The sequence below is a fragment of the Mauremys mutica genome, chromosome 2 (assembly GCF_020497125.1).
Source record: "Mauremys mutica isolate MM-2020 ecotype Southern chromosome 2, ASM2049712v1, whole genome shotgun sequence".
Classification (NCBI taxonomy): Eukaryota; Metazoa; Chordata; order Testudines; family Geoemydidae; genus Mauremys; species Mauremys mutica.
Window position 1 is genome coordinate 198,960,036 of NC_059073.1, and position 18,336 is coordinate 198,978,371.

Consider the following 18,336-nt stretch of genomic DNA (forward strand, 5'->3'; position numbering starts at 1 on the left):
CAGTATCCCAGATTATACTGCATCACATCTGTATGTAGCTTCCCTAATCAAAAATAAAACCAATACGTGGACTAAATTCCTGAAATGTTATGATAAAGCAATTGTAATGAACATACTACACAGTGATTCCTACAGAAGTCTATACCCCTTACAGGAAAACTACCACTCTACATGCATTGTGCACACACGATTTAGTTCTGCGAATACATGAGTAGCTGTACTCACCCGAGCAGTTGTATTACATTTAATGATTTGCAGTCTGCCTAAAAATAAACTCCCAGAAACTGAAAATCTTATCTATTGATCTTGCACTTAGCCATGCTAGTGTAAGCTGAGTTGTCATGGCTGCTTTCACACAACTTCTTTGCTTTTATTAGTTTGTTTCAGCCTTTTCATATTTTATTGAAGTTGCTTTTAACAACACCTCCCATACATGAGAGATAAAATCAAATTTTGTGAGGGTAAGAGTGAAGAGAAACATGAATTGCATCTCCTACTGATTTATCTTTTATGGAATAATCAGGATTTTAGACCAGGAGAGGAGGGTTTGTTTGTTTTTTTAATTATTGTTGTGTGTGTTTTATTATTAACAGGAATGGGAATGGGGACAATTTCAGAGCTATTTCAGCATTTCATTAAAATAGATCATTTAACTGAAGCCTCCACTCTCCACTCTCATCTCATCTCTTATGCACCTTTATTTTTCCCAGTCAACCATTTCTGGCACACTAGTTCAATCCATGAAGGCAGTATTACCTAATGATTAGAGCAGGGACCTGGTAATCGGGGCTTCTGGGTTCTGTTCATGTTTGAGTTCACTCTGGCTTCTTGGGTGCTGGGGGGCAATTCTCTTAACCTCTGTTTGCTTTTATTTACCCACTTTTAAACTGAATATACTTCTAACACTACTCCTGTGAGGTAGGTAAAGTTTGTTTAGTGCTTTAAGATCCTCAGGGCGGGTCTACACTTAAAACGTTGTAGCGGCATAGCCGCACCTCTTCAGCGAAGGTGCTACTACGCCAACGGCAGAGCTGCTCCTTTGGGCATAGTTAATCTACCTCTGCGAAAGGCAATACCTATATTGATGGGAGAAGCCCTGCAGTCGACATAACGCTGTCTACACCAGGAGTTAGGTTGGTATAACAGTGTTGCTCAAGGGTGTGGCTTTTTCACACCCCAGAGCGATGTAGTTATACTGATGTAAGTTTATAGACCTGGCCTTAGATGAAAGGCAGTATGTAAGTTCATAGGGTTATTATTAAAAAACAAATACTATTAATACCACGGCATCCATATAATTCTTTAAGTTTACATGAAGGGCTGCTAAAAGAGCTTTATTTTAATATTCATATGCAAGCGTGACTAGATAAAAATGTTTTTCCTCTTAGGCTAAGGCCTATAAACTGCATGAGGACACTAAGGACCAGCTACCCACTGCTTATGTGCTGTGTACAGTCTAACTGGCTAAAACATTAGAAAAATTCGGGCTTGGTTTTTCCCAGTCAGTTTGAATTTTTTTCACTCCCCTCTCCTTAAATTTCTCTGTCCTGGTTTCAGATCAGTTCTCAGTTCACAAGACGGATCCAGAGTAAAATCAGAGACCTGCTGCAGCAAATGGAAGAGGGGCTAAAGACAGCAGACCCACACGACTGCTCTGCCTATACTGGCTGGACAGGTGAGAAGTCTGGGATCTGAATAGAACACTTTCAGTTAACTGACTTATTGGGGCCCCTGATGGTTTCCGCTCTGGTGTGAGGGTTTTGTATTTTGACAGAAATGGCAATTGCATCATAATCTTATGGTAAATCTGTGCAAGCCATAACCTAGGAGGGTCTGGGTCCCTTGCCTGTCCATGTTAGTGGAAGGATGCCCATTGAATGTAATGGTCATTGGATCCGGCCCTAAGAGAGAGAATTGGTTTCTGTACTTGAAGAGTCTGACTGTGCAAACAGAGTGTATCTTCGAAGATGAGTTAGCATTTTTTTTGTTTTAAAAATGTTTTACTGACACAGAATATTTTCACCTTGGTCCACTAAATTGAATTATGTTTCATGACTCGGCTGATGGCAAAACAACTCTAAAACCCGGAGGGTGAGAGCGGCATGTTCTTGCACCCAGGACTCTGGAATTCTTGCTCTGACTTCCACACTTTTCTGTGTGGAGCTGGACAAATCACTGCATGAGTGTCGCAGGGATTGATAAGTGAATGTTGTGAAGTTGCTTTGAAAATGAAAAGTGCTGTGCAAGTGTAAGGACCAAATGCGAATTAGCCAGCCTGATCCTCACGGCAAAGAATGCAGTCATCAGGGGTGATTGTTCTAATTAACCTGGATCTAGCTTTTCTACTTGCCAGAAGACTTCTCCGTCTTGGCCTCTGAGGGTATGTGTGCGTGGTGTTTTGGAGTGAGTGGGAGCAGGGCTCGTGCTATTGCTCTAAAAATTGCCATGTAGACAGCTTTGAAGTTGCGGCTCAAGCTGGAGCTCAGGCTCTGAATTCACACCCCGCCCTAGACTTCAGAGCCCCAGCTCCAGCCTGAGCTGCAACTTCAAAGAGTTGTCTGCACAGCTAGTTTTAGAGCACTAGCGCAAGTCTTGCTAGTCCAAGTCCATCGATCCCAGTTGGGAGGCTCATGCCAAAATGCTGTGTAGACATACCCGTAAGTGCTATGCTCTTTCTACAGTGGGATCACTCTTTGTGCCTTGCCCAGGTCAATCTGCAGACAGTAATGCTTGTAGTACAGCATGTTTGCTGTTTTTCCTGTGAGGAGTCATTCTGTTACCTTCATGTCATGTGGGTACATGAAAGGTTGGATTGGGAAAAGAGCATTTTGAAAGAGGATTTGCCCACATTCAGGTTTAATTCTGGACATGGAGGTGCAGCATTTCACTTTTCTTTCTTCCCGATGGCCCTAGGAGGGAAGCTGAATGTTCTGTACAGATGGTGCTGTGGGTGCATGTGTAGAGAAGTTGTAGACAAGCGGCAGCTTGTATGAGTTTATTTTAAAGTCTAAAAATGGGAGTAATTTTGTGTTGCTTGAGTGAAAGCAGGCAATTTTCACACTGATGTTTTAAAAGAAATCTAGCAAAGCAGTGTTCTGACATTCAGTGATTGACGAGAGAGGTGTTCTGACTAAACAACTTAAGTGTAATGAAATGAGTCATAGAATAAAAGAAACAAACTCCTCATTAGCTGGAACGACAAGATAGTTAGGTAATGCGATGTAATGGAAGGTATTTTTGCCATTCTGAAGGGGCTTGTCAACTGCGGTAACCCAAAATGTAGATTTTATTTATTTATTTATTTTATTTTTAAAGCTTTTACAAAATCTAATCTGAGAAGGAATGTTTCCCATGACTTTTTTTTTTTTTTTTAAATACTACAGTGAAAAGGAGTTTTCCCAAACTTAACCATTTTCACCATTGTGCCAGTGTATGAAAACCAGAGAGTGACACCAACACTGAAAATGACCATTCTGGTTTCTCTGCTCAAGCTGAGACAAGTGCCAAGAGTAAACAAATAGCATAAATGGTAAACAGTAATGCACCTGGGAATATACTTCATAAAAGCTTGTTTAAAATCTTGTGACCTATAGGGTGTGTTGTTGGTGCATAATAACAAAGAGATGCAATCAACATGAAACTCATGTAAGAATTGGCAATATATTAGGGCCAGATCCTGCACGCCCTTGTTCCTGTGAGTTGTACTTAATTATTCAGGTAAACTCAGTGAATCCAGTGTAAGGGCTAGTAAACAAGTAAGGGTTTGCAGAACTGGGCCCTGTAATTTAAAATCCACTCCCTCTTCATAAAGCCCAAGTATTTGGGCTGTGTGTGAAGAGAAGAGTGGTTGTAGAAATCCAATCAATCCCCACAACACTGGGCCGCAGTGCAGTGCCCCCCGATGCTACTATTCTAGCCCCTGGGCTGGGATAGTAGCCACAGGCCCTCTGCACCAACTGCATGAGGTACTGGGGCCACTGAATCAGTGTAAATATGGCTCTGAAGCCCACCCTCATTGTGGTCTTCTGTGCCAGCTTATTCAGGGATGTTATGGAGAAGCTTTCATTGGTGGATAGGGGATGTGCAGGCATCCCTGTACAGCCTTCCACCACTATTCTCCCAGTGCAGCCTCTGTATGGGGTTTAAGTGGGCCTTGCACTGAATTTCACGCGTGGTCATATTTTTAACTCATATAAATGTTTTTTTTTCTAAGTTCAAACAGCAGTGCAGTCCGACACCTTTCATGTTGCTATTACAGTAGAAGACTTCTTTGTAGCAGGATGAAAAAGCTGTAGTTACATTTAAAGCACCTTAATGATAGTTCTTTTAAATTGTCTGTCTGGAATATATGTAAGTCTTATACAGCATTGACAGCTGAACACTTGACATTTCATAACAGCCAAAGAGTGCATCAGAGGGCTCTCTTTAAAACAAATTACACATGCAGTGAAAGATTCATTTTATTATATAATGTGTGTACTGTATTTGTGTATACACAGGCATAGTGAGCCTAAATTCTTCTAAAGTGCTGATGATTCATTCTCTGGAAATTGGGTGACTCCTAATTGAGTTCTAGTCTTTTAAAAAATAAATAAATAAAATTAGGCCATTGTAGTTATCCAAACTGAAACATAATCAGGACACTGGGCTTGATGCCTTTTGCTCTTTCCCTGGGATCTGTAACAGATACTAGTGGTCAGAGCCTTGATTTTACATCTTGTTAACAGCACAGGTATCTTCTAACATTCTGGGGCACTGATTCAGAGGGAAGGAGAAAGAGGTAATTGAAAAATGCCATTTAAGTGGAAAGAAAAGGATATATCTTCTTGTTCTGTTTTTGTTTGTCAATGGTTGTTCTAGGCATAGCCCTTTTATACCTACAACTATACCGCGTCACAAGAGACCAGAAGTACTTGCAGCGATCCCTGGATTATGTGAAGAGAATTCTTCGTAATCTGACTGGACGAAGGGTTACTTTTCTCTGTGGTGATGCTGGACCCCTGGCAGTAGGGGCAGTAGTGTACCACAAACTAAAGATTGACAGTGAGTCTAAGGAGTGCATCACAAAGTAAGTGTCTGGTGATAGTGGAAAAGACTGTACATTTACTCAGGATCCCTTTATATATGATCAAAGACCAGTATTTTAATAAGTGATTGCCAGAGGTTTCATATTTCAATAACGCTGGCTTGGGAAAAGTGCTCTTGCTTTCCACCAAACAGATGTCTGTCTTTTATACCTATGTCCTGGGAAATTTTGATCCAGAGCCTTTTTGGAGGCTTTCCAATCCTTGATATACCACTGGGGATTATAAGAACCGGTGTGCTGTGCAGTTTCCATTTGGCACCACAACTGCACCTGTTAGCATTCTCCCTGTATACCTTACTGTGCTAGAATTTGCAGATTAACTCTTGAGGACTGGCTCCACGTTCGTATTTCCAGTACAGTTTTATATTTAGAAGTTTAATCAGTCTGTTTCTAATCCAGGATCCCAGTGAGATTAATCTCTGCTGCCGCTTTGATATGCATATCCATTTGTTTGTTTTTAAAACAGACCGCTCTTATGTTAGAGTAAATCTTATTGTCAGATACCCTTCTGGATGCAATTGTAGTAACATTGTTTTCACAAAGCATGAAAATAAAGTCTCTGTGAAATAAGATTAAGAGCAGTAGATTTTCTAATTAGTTTTTGCTTGAAAATTATCTTCAGGAGAAAACATTAAAATGTAATTAGTTTTAGGTGTCTGTGCCCTTTTTTTTAAGGGTGTGTGTATATATACACTCAGATACCCAAGTGATTGGTATAGTATGAATAGTGCAACTATTTGTGATTTTTGTGTTCCTTTCCTCTTCAGTTTTTTCTTGTAGCTGGTCACGCAGTGGTGTGATATGAAGACCTTTTTATGCTCAAATTTAATATTTGCAATTTTAAAAAAAGAAAACAGTTTAATATGAGTATTAAATCTGAGATATCATTGATGTATCAAAGGGTGTTAATAATTAAAGCCTTTTTTAAAAAAAATTGATTGTTAGTAGTGAGACCAAAGCAAGAGCCTTTCAGATCACAGGTTCAGATCCAGCACGAGCTATAGTTAGCCAACAACCAACCTCCTTTGATATGTGAATTGAGGTTTCGCTCTAAATCCGGGGACAGATGGTCATATTCAAATTAAACACAGATACACACGCACAGTTTCAACTAACTGGCACCTTCTGGGCAATTCTACAGAGAAGACAGGATTGAGCTGGCACAGAAACTGATCCTCCCTCTCCCATTTCAGGATTGAGGCATGTTGTGCTGCTGCTGCCTTCCCATGCTGTACCTTCTTTGTGGGTGGATTGAGGGTTTCACAATCTGGCCCCATAAAAATCCCTAAAGTCAAACAAAGCACTTTAGTAAAATAGCAAGTCCTTGTCAAGCATTCGATGCTACATTTTTTTTTTTTTTACTTCCAAATGATGGGCCAAATCCTGAGATTCTTTTTCAGGCAAAATTCCCACAGACCTTTTTTTATTAGAATTTCACATTTTGGCCCACATTGAAATTTCACATTGTTGGCTATTTGAAATTTTAAGCAATCCTTTTGTAAATTATTTTCGTCATCAGTAACATTGAAGTTGGGATTTTAGAGTGTTAAAGGCCCAGGATGGTCTAGTTGTCTGGTAACTGCAAATTTTATTCCCAAATCAGAGAAATCTCCTGGGTTGTATTCCGACCTCTGCCACTCATTTGCCGTGTGACCTCTGGCAAGTTGCACTCTGTGTCTGTTTGCCATCAAGTAATTGCCTACCTCCCATGGGGTGTTGTAAGGTGAATTATTCTTTGTCAAGAGTGTTGAGATGCATTGCTGAAAAACGGTGGTCGAAATGAAAGTTTTCATAGTATATGAAACTTTTTTAAAGTGCAGCAGCTCGGTAAACTGCAAATGATTTTAGGGGCAGCTGAGAGCTAGTGGATTGAGCACAAAGCTGAGAGTCTGGAGATTTTGGGTTCTGTTTCTGAGCCTGCCACTGTCCTGTGTTGTGACCTTGGGCGGGTCACTTAATGGTTCCGAGCCTCAGTTTCCCCATCTGAAATGGGGATATAATACTTCTCCACCTTCAGTTTGGGATTTGCAGATGAAAAATTTGCAGATTGCACAAAGCATTATCATTAAGTAATCAAAAATTGCCATAGGAGAAAGTCTGTTCTGATTACATTCCCTGAGCCAAAAACAAAATGTGTGAGACATTTTTAGCAAGCTCTCATTACCCCTTGATTGGATTGGGTAGCATACTTTACACAGAAGGAGAACTCTAGTATGTTCTAATGAGAAGGTACAGCTTTTCTTTTCTTTTTGTTTTTTGACCCAGGCTTTTGCAGCTCCAAAGAACAGTCATAAGCACAGACTCTGAACTTCCAGATGAGCTTCTTTATGGCAGAGCAGGTTACCTATATGCTTTGCTCTATTTGAATACAGAAATTGGTCCAGACACTGTACCTCAGTCTGTTATCAAAGAGGTAGGTGTTGTCAGTAGCTACCGGTGTGGTGCTCTGCTCTTGTTCAATGATAACAGTCGGCTGCGTGCATGTGCTGCCCCAGTTCTGCGCAGATCGCTGACACAGCAGACCCCGAGAGAACCCCCAAAGACCACAGACTCTAGTAAGGTACAAAGGAACCCAAGCCAAGTTTATTGTCAAACGAAGCACAGTAATAGTTTCCCGTAGACTCTACAAGACATACCACGAATATGTGCACCCTGGCAATGGACCAGCTCAGTCAGTGGTGGGACTTTCCACTGCCCCCTAGGCCAGACAAAGATGTGCACTCCGGGACCTACTTTTATACAGTTAAAGGACAGATTACTCATCCCTACAGACGTATTGAGGTACAGCCCCTTGGCTCATTAGGGTGCTGTCTCCCCCTTTGATCATGTTGTTTTAGACAAACAGATCTATCAATCATGCTGTCCTTTGACCCTGTCTTTAAGATGCACCTGCCTGTTCCTTGTTATGTCTATGGAGTGTCCTTGTATCGGGCTGTCCAGGTGCCATCTTGGCACAAGTTCCTCTTATTAGCACTTATAGGTGATGCACCTGCTTCTAACAACCCTCTTCTCACCAACTTCTGTGAGTGAGGCCTGCCTCTGGCTCATAGCCCAGCTTTTGCTTAGCAATGCCTGGAAGTACTTTGGTTCAGGCTTCAGGCCTCAGACTGGGCCTCTGACACAAAAGTTTGTTTCAGGGCCTCATCTTACTACAGTAGGAAACTTTATATTGCCAGGTACTATGGTGTCTTTGAGGTGGAATCATATCTGTTTCTTCACTTCAAATATAGGAAAGAAAATATTAAGTAAACTTCCACCTAGCCTTCAAAATAGAATTCATGGGGTAGTTTAGTGAGGAGAAACACTTGGGACCTGATTCTGCTTTTATTTACCCTCTTATAACTTCAGTAAAGTTACTTCTAACTTATATCAACATGAGGTCAGAAACAGGTCCTCTCTGTTTAGCTCTTACCCATGAAGGACTTCACTTGTCACTCTAACTTGTTTCTTTTAGTAATCCATGTAAACAGTAGTAAAGCTAGATGCAATGAAAGGAAAGAGGATATAGAATTTGTGAATTCTTCTACAGCAAAAGCAGTACTTAAGTATATAACTGAACGTTTAAAATTTTATACTTTTAAACAAAACCTTAATTATAGGGGTGGGGCTGAAAGCACTGCTTATTAAGATTGCTTGATACTTCCCATTGTAAGACTGTGTTTTCAGTTGCTTATAACTCTTCCAAGCTGTACCTTTGGGGGTCAGTATGTGTGAGAGAGACTGAGATTGGGGGAGGAGCTGGGACTGAGAACCAGTGGGAAAGAACGGGAGGGTGGAGGGGAGACATGTGCTGAGGGGCTGGGAGCGGTGTGGGGAGCACTAGGACTAGTTGGCGATGACCTGAGTGGAGATGGTGAGACACTGAGATTGGGTGAAGAGCCCAATGGGAGCGGGCAGGGGGGACTAGAGGCCACAGTGAGGGAGAGAGACTGATCAGATAAGGAAACAGGCGGGGAGAACTGGGACTCACTGGTGAAGAATCTGGAACTGAATAAGGAGCCAAGGTGGGGCTGGCTGGAGGGGACTGAGCAGAAGGGGACATGCTGGGGTCGGGGTGGGGAATTACCAGAAAAGTTTATGCCTACTACAGAACATACCCCTCCAAAGTCTGGAATGGAACTGAGTATTCTTGAGTCTCTCCATTCCTTTGTTGTCAGGAAATGTGTCTGAAACCCACTGGCAAAGAGTCTTATCCCTCACACCTACTGCTGCTATCAGTTACTCCCTTAGCTCAAGTGGCAGAGGTCTATGTGTTGGCTCTAAAGATTCCAACCCTGTTGATGAATACCCATGTGGGTATCCGTATGATGGAATCCCCCCTCTCCACCTTCCCCCAGTTTTATTTAAAAAACAAAAAAAGCCCTAGGAAATTACACACACAAAAGCTATGTTAAAAGAACATCATTAAGGTTTCAAAGTCAGGCACTCAAAGTCAGGCACTCAAAAGGGTTAGAAGACAATTCTTCAGGACTGCATTCAACTGTCTTAACCTTGAGCCCATTCTTTCTGTTTCTGCATCCCCTGCCTCATTCACTACACACCTTCCAACTTCTGCAACAAATGAGGCAGGTGACCTACACACAACAGCCTCCTTCCTTACACAACCCTGTTGATCTCAACGCAGATTTATCCTGTGCACCAAATGAGGCAGGGATCCTTTGGAAAAAATAGTATGTGACTGTGTAATTAAAGACTGTATTATAATACACACGCACAATGGAGGGAGGGCAAATTAAGGTTAGAGCTTTCTTTTGTACAGAAAAATTGTAGTTTTTCTGACACTTAAAAGTCTTAGGATATTTTGTAGTGCAGAGGTAGACTTGTATATTGCTTCATATTCTTTGATACATTCTCTCTAGTGTTGTGTCTTACAATTCTTTGTAAAGTAGTCCTCTCTGAATAAATGAAAGCGATATTCATGGCAAGTGGTTGTTGTTGTTTTTCAACATTAGGTGGTAGATGCCATTATTGAGTCGGGTAAAAACTTCTCAAAGGAGGAACGCAAGACTGAACGCTGCCCTCTGTTGTACCAATGGCACAGGAAGCAGTACATTGGAGCAGCCCACGGTGTGGCTGGGATCTATTACATGCTAATGCAGGTCGGTAAACTAGTGTTCCAAGGTGAGGTTCTTTTGTATGAAACAGTAGTTAGTTTCATTCACTTAACATAATGGTCCCTAAAACTTAGTAATGTCTGAATCTTATTGAGGGCTTTATTGTGCATGTTAAAGGTCCCTCTTGACCCTCACTCTTCCAAATTAGCTCTTGGCTCTTAATCTTCAGTTATAATTTCTCTCACCTGTTTTTCCTATTCACAGCATTGAGCTTGCCATCAGAAATGCCTCCGTTCCCCTTTCCCTGATCTCGCTTACACCAACAACCACTTTGAGTACATTTTCCACCATCTCCCAACTCCAGAAAACTACGTTGTCTCAAGCACCTTCATCCTGTTGATTTCTAGCCTGGTTTATTCTGAGGTTCCCCACTCCCCTGGGTTGTTGCCCACAACACTGCCCTTCCCGTTGCCCTTAACCAACTTGCTGTCCTCTGTCCTTTCCCTCTTTCCTGCCCCTCAAACGCCATCCCTCCCAGGTCCCACAGTGACTCTCAAAGGCGAAGCTGACATTTGAAGACAAGCAGAACATGCCTCATCTTCGTATTAGTGATGAGAACTGGAAATAATTTCAGCAAATGTCATTGTACAGCATTGTGGCTGTTGGGCTGCAAAGTCTAATTTATCCCCCTTGCTCTATTTTCCAAAGGTGCTAGCAGTCTTTGTTCTGCCTCAGGTAATATCAAGTTTCTTATTTGCTCATTGACCCTCCTGATGACATCCCCTCCCTTAGGAAAATCACCAACTCTTTCCAACCCTTTCCTCTTTCTTTGCTGTTTCAGATGGTTAATTAACAGAAATAATTCTGTCAAATACTGCTGGTTGTAAGTGGCAACTACTCTGACCATAAATCTGGGCAGAATTGTAATTTCTTCCTCTGTACGATTGCTGCTTTTGACAATTACCACAAAACTTACTTGTACATTATTAGGTTTATGCCTTTTCATTGTCCATTAAACACTGTGACTCACTCAGAGCTGAGTCACTTCCTGCAGAAGGAACAAGATATGTGGGTTTTTCCCAACACTAAGAGAACTTTTTGGCAAAGAACTTAGGAGTTTTTTCTTTCTTTAATTATAATCCTACTTTCTACTTACTGCCTGTGATCTGAGGATCCTCTAACCCTTTACAAACAGTTTCCTTGCAACACCATTGTGAGGTTAGTAAGTATTATTGTACCTACTTCTAGCTGGATGAACCAAGGCACAGAAGTGTTAAGTAGCAGTGAGCCAGGGCAGATATGAGCCAGGAATCTCAAGGCCAAGTCCCCTCCTCTCATCATTAAATAAACTCTTTCCTTCCATCTAACAGTTCTTAGCTAATTAGTAAGTTTGTGTCTTTAATAACTACTCTATTTATTATTTGTACTGGCCCATTTTGCTTGGTCTTGAACAAAACAGAACAAAAAGACAGTCCCTCTCCCAGAAAGCTTATGATTTCTGGCCAAAGTTCTGCTGGCATAGCTGTGTCGTTCAGAGGCATGGAAAGACAGTGCCCTGTAGCTAACGTTGCTATGCCAGTGAAGCCCCCAGAACAGACACAACTGTGCCAACGGAAGAGTGCTTCAGTTGGAATAGCAAATGTTGCTTGGTGAGGTGGTGTTACTATGCCAACAGAGAAACTCCTGTCAGCATACGTTGTGTCTACCATAGGGGGCTCTGCTGGTTCTTTTTTAGTTCATGCTGTTTCTGTGCTAAGGATAGTAATTTTTCCCCAGTTACTACATTGCTGCCATTGTTGTGGTCTGAGTGAAACAACATTCTATAGAAACACGTGTCCTATCACGGGCTCTTAACTTTAAAAGAAAAGTCAGCTTAAATTAAAGGACTTGATTTTGCACAGACCTAAATGGGAGCACAAGCAAGGAAAGAAAGGTGTAAAAAGTCTCACTCCGCAGGTGTATCCGTGCATGAGGATGGAATACAATTGCACTGAGGCGACACAAGGACTACACACTGCTGGCGCAATCAAAAGGTGGTCCAATGGTTACACTCCCCCTGTGCACAACTTGAGGCTTTGTGTCTAAGGCCATGTCTACACTAGCAACTTACTTACGTAGGCATACAGCCGCCGCAGTAAGCGCATCAGTTGTGTGCGTGCATGCTTGTCTCCTTATGTCAGCGCACTGTATCTATACAGAGTGCGGTGCACCACGAGTAGGTATCCCAGTGTACGACTCTTCACCATCCAATGCACTGTCTTTTGGGAAGCTTTGGCAATGCATGATGGGGCTGAAACAAGTTGTGCCAGGGTGACTGGGAGCATGGGGTCAACTTCCCATTTTGCAACTATTTCCATCCTATAATGTGTATTGTCCCCCTCACTTCTGTGCTGCTGCTGGTGGCGTGGCTGGGCTGAGCACCCGGAGAGCGCAGCTGTAGAACCTGCCTGTAAAGATGGGGAGCCCTGCATGGTGCGGAGTGCCTCCCCAGTATCTAGATCCCCCAGCGCTATGCTGGCACACATGCCTGCCCTGCAGAGACAGGGTGCCCTGTTCGGGGCAGAATAGCCCCGCTAGGGACTGTCCTCTCCAGCACCCAGCCCCACACCCAGGGACTGCCTTCCATGCACCTAGCTCCCCACCTAGAGACTGTGCCTTAATATCTAGCCCCTCATCCAGGGACTGCCCCTAGCCACCAGTTCCCTAAGCATCAGCTGCAACCTCCTTCTGCAGCCCTAGCCCCTGACCCTTCCCCCCCCCCATGCCCATTGTCTCTTAACTCCACAGCAGGTAGCTCAGCCGTGCCGCCTGCCCTGCCCACTTGCCATTGTGGTCCTAATGCGCCTGCTCCAGCCAGAGTCACCGGACCTGCAATCCTGTGGAGTGGGGCGGGGGAGGGGGCACTGAGCACCCTGGTCTCCTGCTACTGATGCTACTGGGTCTGATCCTGCTGGGGGCAGGGGGCTGACACCACTGAGCATGAATTTGCACCCCCTCCACCTCACCAGCTCAGTGCCTTGGGCAGGTGCCCCTCCCATCCAACCGAAGTTACAGCCCTGAGGCTATCACATGGGCCACAGCTGTATGCTGATTAGACCGTGAGTTGAGATCCGCTGGTCTAGAGATATTTAATCCTGCCTTAGTGCAGGGGGCTGGATTAGATGACCTCTCGAGGTCCCTTCCAGCCCTACATTTCTGTGCTTTTATGGAGAGCTGATGGATTTATGTAAGTACCTATGATTAATGGTGAAACAATAATGTCCCCCACTGATAGCACAGTAGCTGACTTTGGTACTTATAACTAACTAGGCCAGCAAAGTAAACATTCCTCGTCTGACATAAGAAAAAAACAAAGTAAATAGATATTGCAGTTTCCAGGTGAACATATTTGAAAGCTGTAGATGCTTAAAGTCTTCTCCTTTGGCCCTAGGAGTGTGATTGCAGCGGGGTGCTGTCCTATTAAACGCAGATCTGCAGAAGCACTGTAATAAAATTGAGCACAGTGGGCAATAATTTAAAAAGACAGATGTGGTCCCTGCTACTCCCAAGGCTTTCAAGAATTTCAGAGGTCATGTGGGCTTTGAAAAGAATAGAGCCTTATTGTGAAAAATCCCATAAAGTAGATGGGAGGGGAGATGGATGTTAATTAGGAACACCTGCAAACCCCACAATGTACTTACTAATTAAATATAAAGGTACTGGTATCAGCACTTCACTTAGAAGTGGGCATGTTCTCCTCTAAGGCAAGAATGTAAATCCTATTAACATTAATGTGAAGTCATGGGGAGTATCTAGGGGAAGAACAGCATTCTTTGGGCCAGATTTTTCAAAGATATTTAGATGCCTAAAGATTCACAAATGCACCGACTAGGATTTTCAAAAGTACTTACCTGCAACACTAGGCACCTAAATAAATATTGAAAATCTGGTCCTTGATGTCTGTTTTCTGGATGTGATTCTTCCCAACCAGCTGTTGGGCTGACTGTGTTAGATCCTGCCACTCAGTTTGTTTACTTTCTTCAGCTGTCCATAGGTTTAGGAAGCTTTATTTATGATGAAAATACTTTACCTTCATAAACATTTAGAAAGATGGTCATTGGCCACAACAGTACTCTGATAGCTGCCTTATGAGGAACACCTCACGTCAGGGAAACATGCCAGGTTTGTATTTCATGCAGTTAGGCCATTGTTTTAAAACCACACTGGGCTTATATATCTTTTGTCGTCAAGTGTGTGTTATAAATAACCAAACCGCCTTCCTCCTTAAGTGCTCTTTTTCGATGTTAAGGCATTGATAGAGGTCTAGGAGTCTGGAAACTTGTGTTCTATTCCAGTTCTGTCACAGTCATCCTGGGTCCCCTTGATGTAAGTCACCCAACGTGCCTCAATTTGTCCATCTTTAGAAAGGAGATAATACTGCTTTTCATAAGGGTATTGTGAGAGTAAATTAATGAAATGCTTATAAAGAGCTTTGAGATTTGTACATGGAATTTTCTACGTATGAGTGTTTATGTGCGCAAAATCGAATGGACAGAGTAAAGAACTACATTTTAATGTGTGATTATTTTGTTCTTAGCCAGTTTCAGATGTGGCTCAGGAGACCCTGACAGAGCTGGTGAAACCGAGCATTGACTATGTACGTCATAAAAAGTTCAGATCTGGGAACTATCCATCATCATTAAGCAATGAAACCGATAGACTAGTCCACTGGTGCCATGGTTCCCCGGGAGTCATCCACATGCTAATGCAAGCTTATAAGGTAAGTCTTTCTCTTATACACATCCTCGCGCGTCCGTATGTCTACAGAAGTAATTTTTGATCTTTAGGCTCCTAGTTTTGAAATCTTGGTCTGTAATCTTTGAGTCTTTATTCAGAATGTTAAAGGTGTCTTTAATTTTAAAAATCAGTATCTCTAAACCATCTTTTACTTTAAGGATTGTAGTATTATTAAGATGTAGCACTTACTGCTGATGTCAGATTACAAAGATCCCAGATGCCTGACAAATAGAATCATAGAACTTAAGGTCAGAAGGGACCATTATGATCATCTAGTCTGACCTCCCGCAAGATGCAGGCCACAAAAGCTGACCCACCCACTCCTGAAATAATTCTCTCCCTTGACTCAGATGTTGAAGTCCCCAAATCCTGATTTAAAGACTTCAAGTAGCAGATAATCCTCCAGCAAGCGACCCCTGCCCCATGCTGCGGAGGAAGGCGAAAAACCTCCAGGGCCACTGCCAATCTACCCTGGAGGAAAATTCCTTCCCGACTCCTTAAGTTCTATGATTCCATGAAATATAATGTGTATCCTGTGATGGGTTGGATCATAGAAACCCTCTTGGGAGCTGCCACCCGATGTGCCAAGACTACTTCTAGCCCTGTCTTCCCTGCCAGCTCAGGACTCCAGCACCCTGTCTTGCTGAGCCAGACACTCCCGTCTGCTCCAACAAAGACCCAGGGTCTGAATTATTTGCCCCAAAGCTGCAGGTTTACCTGAAAGCAGCTAACAGAAGCGTGCTTGTCTTTAACACCTAGATACCCAACTCCCAGTGGGGTCTAAACCCAAATAAATCAGTTTTACCCTGTATAAAGCTTATGCAGGGTAAACTCATAAATTGTTTGCCCTCTATAACACTGATAGAGATGCACAATTGTTTGCTCCCCCAGGTATTAATACACACTCGGAGTTAATTAGTAAAAAGTGATTTTATTAAATACAGAAAGTAGGATTTGAGTGGTTCCAAGTAGTAACAGACAGAACAAAGTAAGTCACCAAGCAAAATAAAATAAAATGCGCAAATCTATGTCTAATCAAACTGAATACAGATAATCTCACCCTCAAAGATGCTTCAGTAAGTTTTTGTTTGTTTGTTTGTTTTTTCTCAGACTGGACACCTTCCAGGCCTGGGCACAATTCTTTCCCCTGGTACAGCTCTTCTTTCAGCTCAGGTGGTAGCTAGGGGATTCTTCATGATGGCTCCCTCCTCTTTGTTCTGTTCCACCCCTTTATATATCTTTTGCATAAGGCAGGAATCCTTTTCTCCCTCTCTGAGTTCCCACCCCCTCCTTCTCAGTGGAAAGACACCAGGTTAAAGATGGATTCCAGTTCAGGTGACATGCCATCTGCAGTCAATTGTCCTGGTTAATGGGAGCCATCAAGATTCCAAACCACCATTAATGGCCCACACTTTGCATAATTACAATAGGCCCTCAGAGTTATATTTCATATTTCTAGTTTCAGATACAAGAGTGGTACATTTATACAAATAGGATGATCACACTCCGTAGAGTATAAGCTTTATAATGATACCTTACAAGAGACCTTTTGCATGAAGCATATTCCAGTTACATTATATTCACTCATTAGCATATTTTTATAAAATTATATAGCCTGACAAATATAATTTGTATCCTATCACAATAATTTAGCACTAGCCTAGTCTCTTTGTTCCTATGTATCCTCACTGGTTCTGCTGTTGTTTTCAGGTTCCGGAGCTCTGAGTCACAGAACATTAGTAAGCAAGCAATTTAATTAAATTTATGCAAATTGATTCCTGTTCTTGACAAGCTGCCTTGGCAGGTTCTCTGCTTGGTCTCTGAAAAGCGTTCATGGTTATCTGTATAATTATGTGCCCTGCTACCTGAAATTTGAACTGTAAACCTCCTAAAGTGTTTCTGAATGCAACAGAAGCCACAGGAGCATGTGCTGTGGAGTGCTCTGAGAGGAAGGGTGATTGGACACTGCAGAAATCCATTTTTCCCTTCCCGATGTGATGTTTTCTCAATACAAAATGCTGTATATCTTGAGGAGTTGAGAGGATCAGGAACATTTTCGGTTGGCAGACACTTCTTTGGCCCTACCTTGTCTTTTAAGATGTTCAGATCACATAATTAGCTTCTTTTTACTTCTCAGTCTCCTTTTTAAAGAGCAATATAAAAAGTAATTGAAGAGAGAGTCAACAGATTGTACTCCATGCTGTAAAGTAAGAGGGATTTAGGTAATGGAAAGTAGCTCCTTGGAAACTAGAACCAATCATCCAGCCTTCAAGTTAAGTCATATAACTGGACTGTCCTTGTGTGGTAATAGAGAAGCTATTCAAATAGTGAAATATTTTCTCTGCCTTGTTGGTCGTATTTTACAAAGCTCATGAAACTATTAAAAAACAAAAACCCAACTCGTATTGATGGTACTAGTCACTTGCTTAATGACAGCCACTGCCACTGATAGATCAAGGCTTTATAAACCTCTAAGTGTGTCAACCATCCCTTTTTTGTCTTGCTGCTGATCTGAGTGAGACCAGATAAAGAAGGAGCAGAAACTGGCTGCTTAAGACTACAGGTCTCTGGTGTCTCAGTGAAAACCATCTGTTTCATTCCCTGCTTTCCTGATGGACTACATAACATAACTTCAGATGGAGTTTTGGGTGTGAGTAAAGTCTGCAAGAGTGGGTTCTTGGTGTTTGAAACACAGCTGAAGGTCAGGCTGGGAGGAATACTTGTATGGTCCCAAGCACAATGGGGCTAGTGCCTCGCAGAGCCACTGCAGTACGAACATTGATCTTCAGTCAAGGCAATATACTGTTCTTTCTTGTGCTTCTGGTAAAGAGGCAAATGCCATACTGGGTAATATGAAATGTAAAGCATTTCTTTGACACTGTTTCAGTGTAGAAACAGGGAGGACCTGTCCTTGGCCAGAAGTCACCATGACATCAACCAGAAGGGCTGGGGCTGAAACCCCTTGTGCCCCCATCTGTTACATGAACCTAATTAGAATAACCCTTTTGTATTTCAAGTTTAAATCAAACACAGTCACAACTTGGAGGAGGGGGGAGTAGTGAAAAAAGGAGAGTGAGAACTCTTGAGAGATGATAAATGTGAACTATAGAGAGAATCTAGAATTGAAGATACTGATACCGAGAGAGAAGTGGGGGACAGGTATGTGTACCTGGTAGTGTGAGTGTCTTCTGAGGGCTGTAAACACTGCTTTGCCTTCTCTCTCCATTGTGTAATAACAGAGCTTAGAAGTCTTGTTACATGCTGCAGAGCTGAAATCACTGATTAGCAGGTCTAAGCATTAATCCTACTTTGGGCAAGTGGTTCTGAGTGCAGCAGTATGGGGGGGCCCCCCATTAACAGCTGAAATCTCTAAAGAGCTGAAGTCACACACAAAATTTGGGGGGAGGGATAGCTCAGTGG

General features: G+C 42.5%; 1 protein-coding gene across 1 annotated transcript in view; it reads left to right on the top strand.

The window, feature by feature from the left end:
• The window catches only part of LANCL2 (LanC like 2), a 51,906-nt gene that overhangs the window by 23,665 nt on the left and 9,905 nt on the right, over nucleotides 1-18,336 (top strand). Inside the window, exons 2-6 of the mRNA XM_045006719.1 lie at nucleotides 1,558-1,675; nucleotides 4,861-5,068; nucleotides 7,352-7,499; nucleotides 10,039-10,185; nucleotides 14,717-14,899. Coding sequence (XP_044862654.1) covers nucleotides 1,558-1,675; nucleotides 4,861-5,068; nucleotides 7,352-7,499; nucleotides 10,039-10,185; nucleotides 14,717-14,899 — 804 coding nt within the window. The remainder of the gene's footprint in view (nucleotides 1-1,557; nucleotides 1,676-4,860; nucleotides 5,069-7,351; nucleotides 7,500-10,038; nucleotides 10,186-14,716; nucleotides 14,900-18,336) is intronic.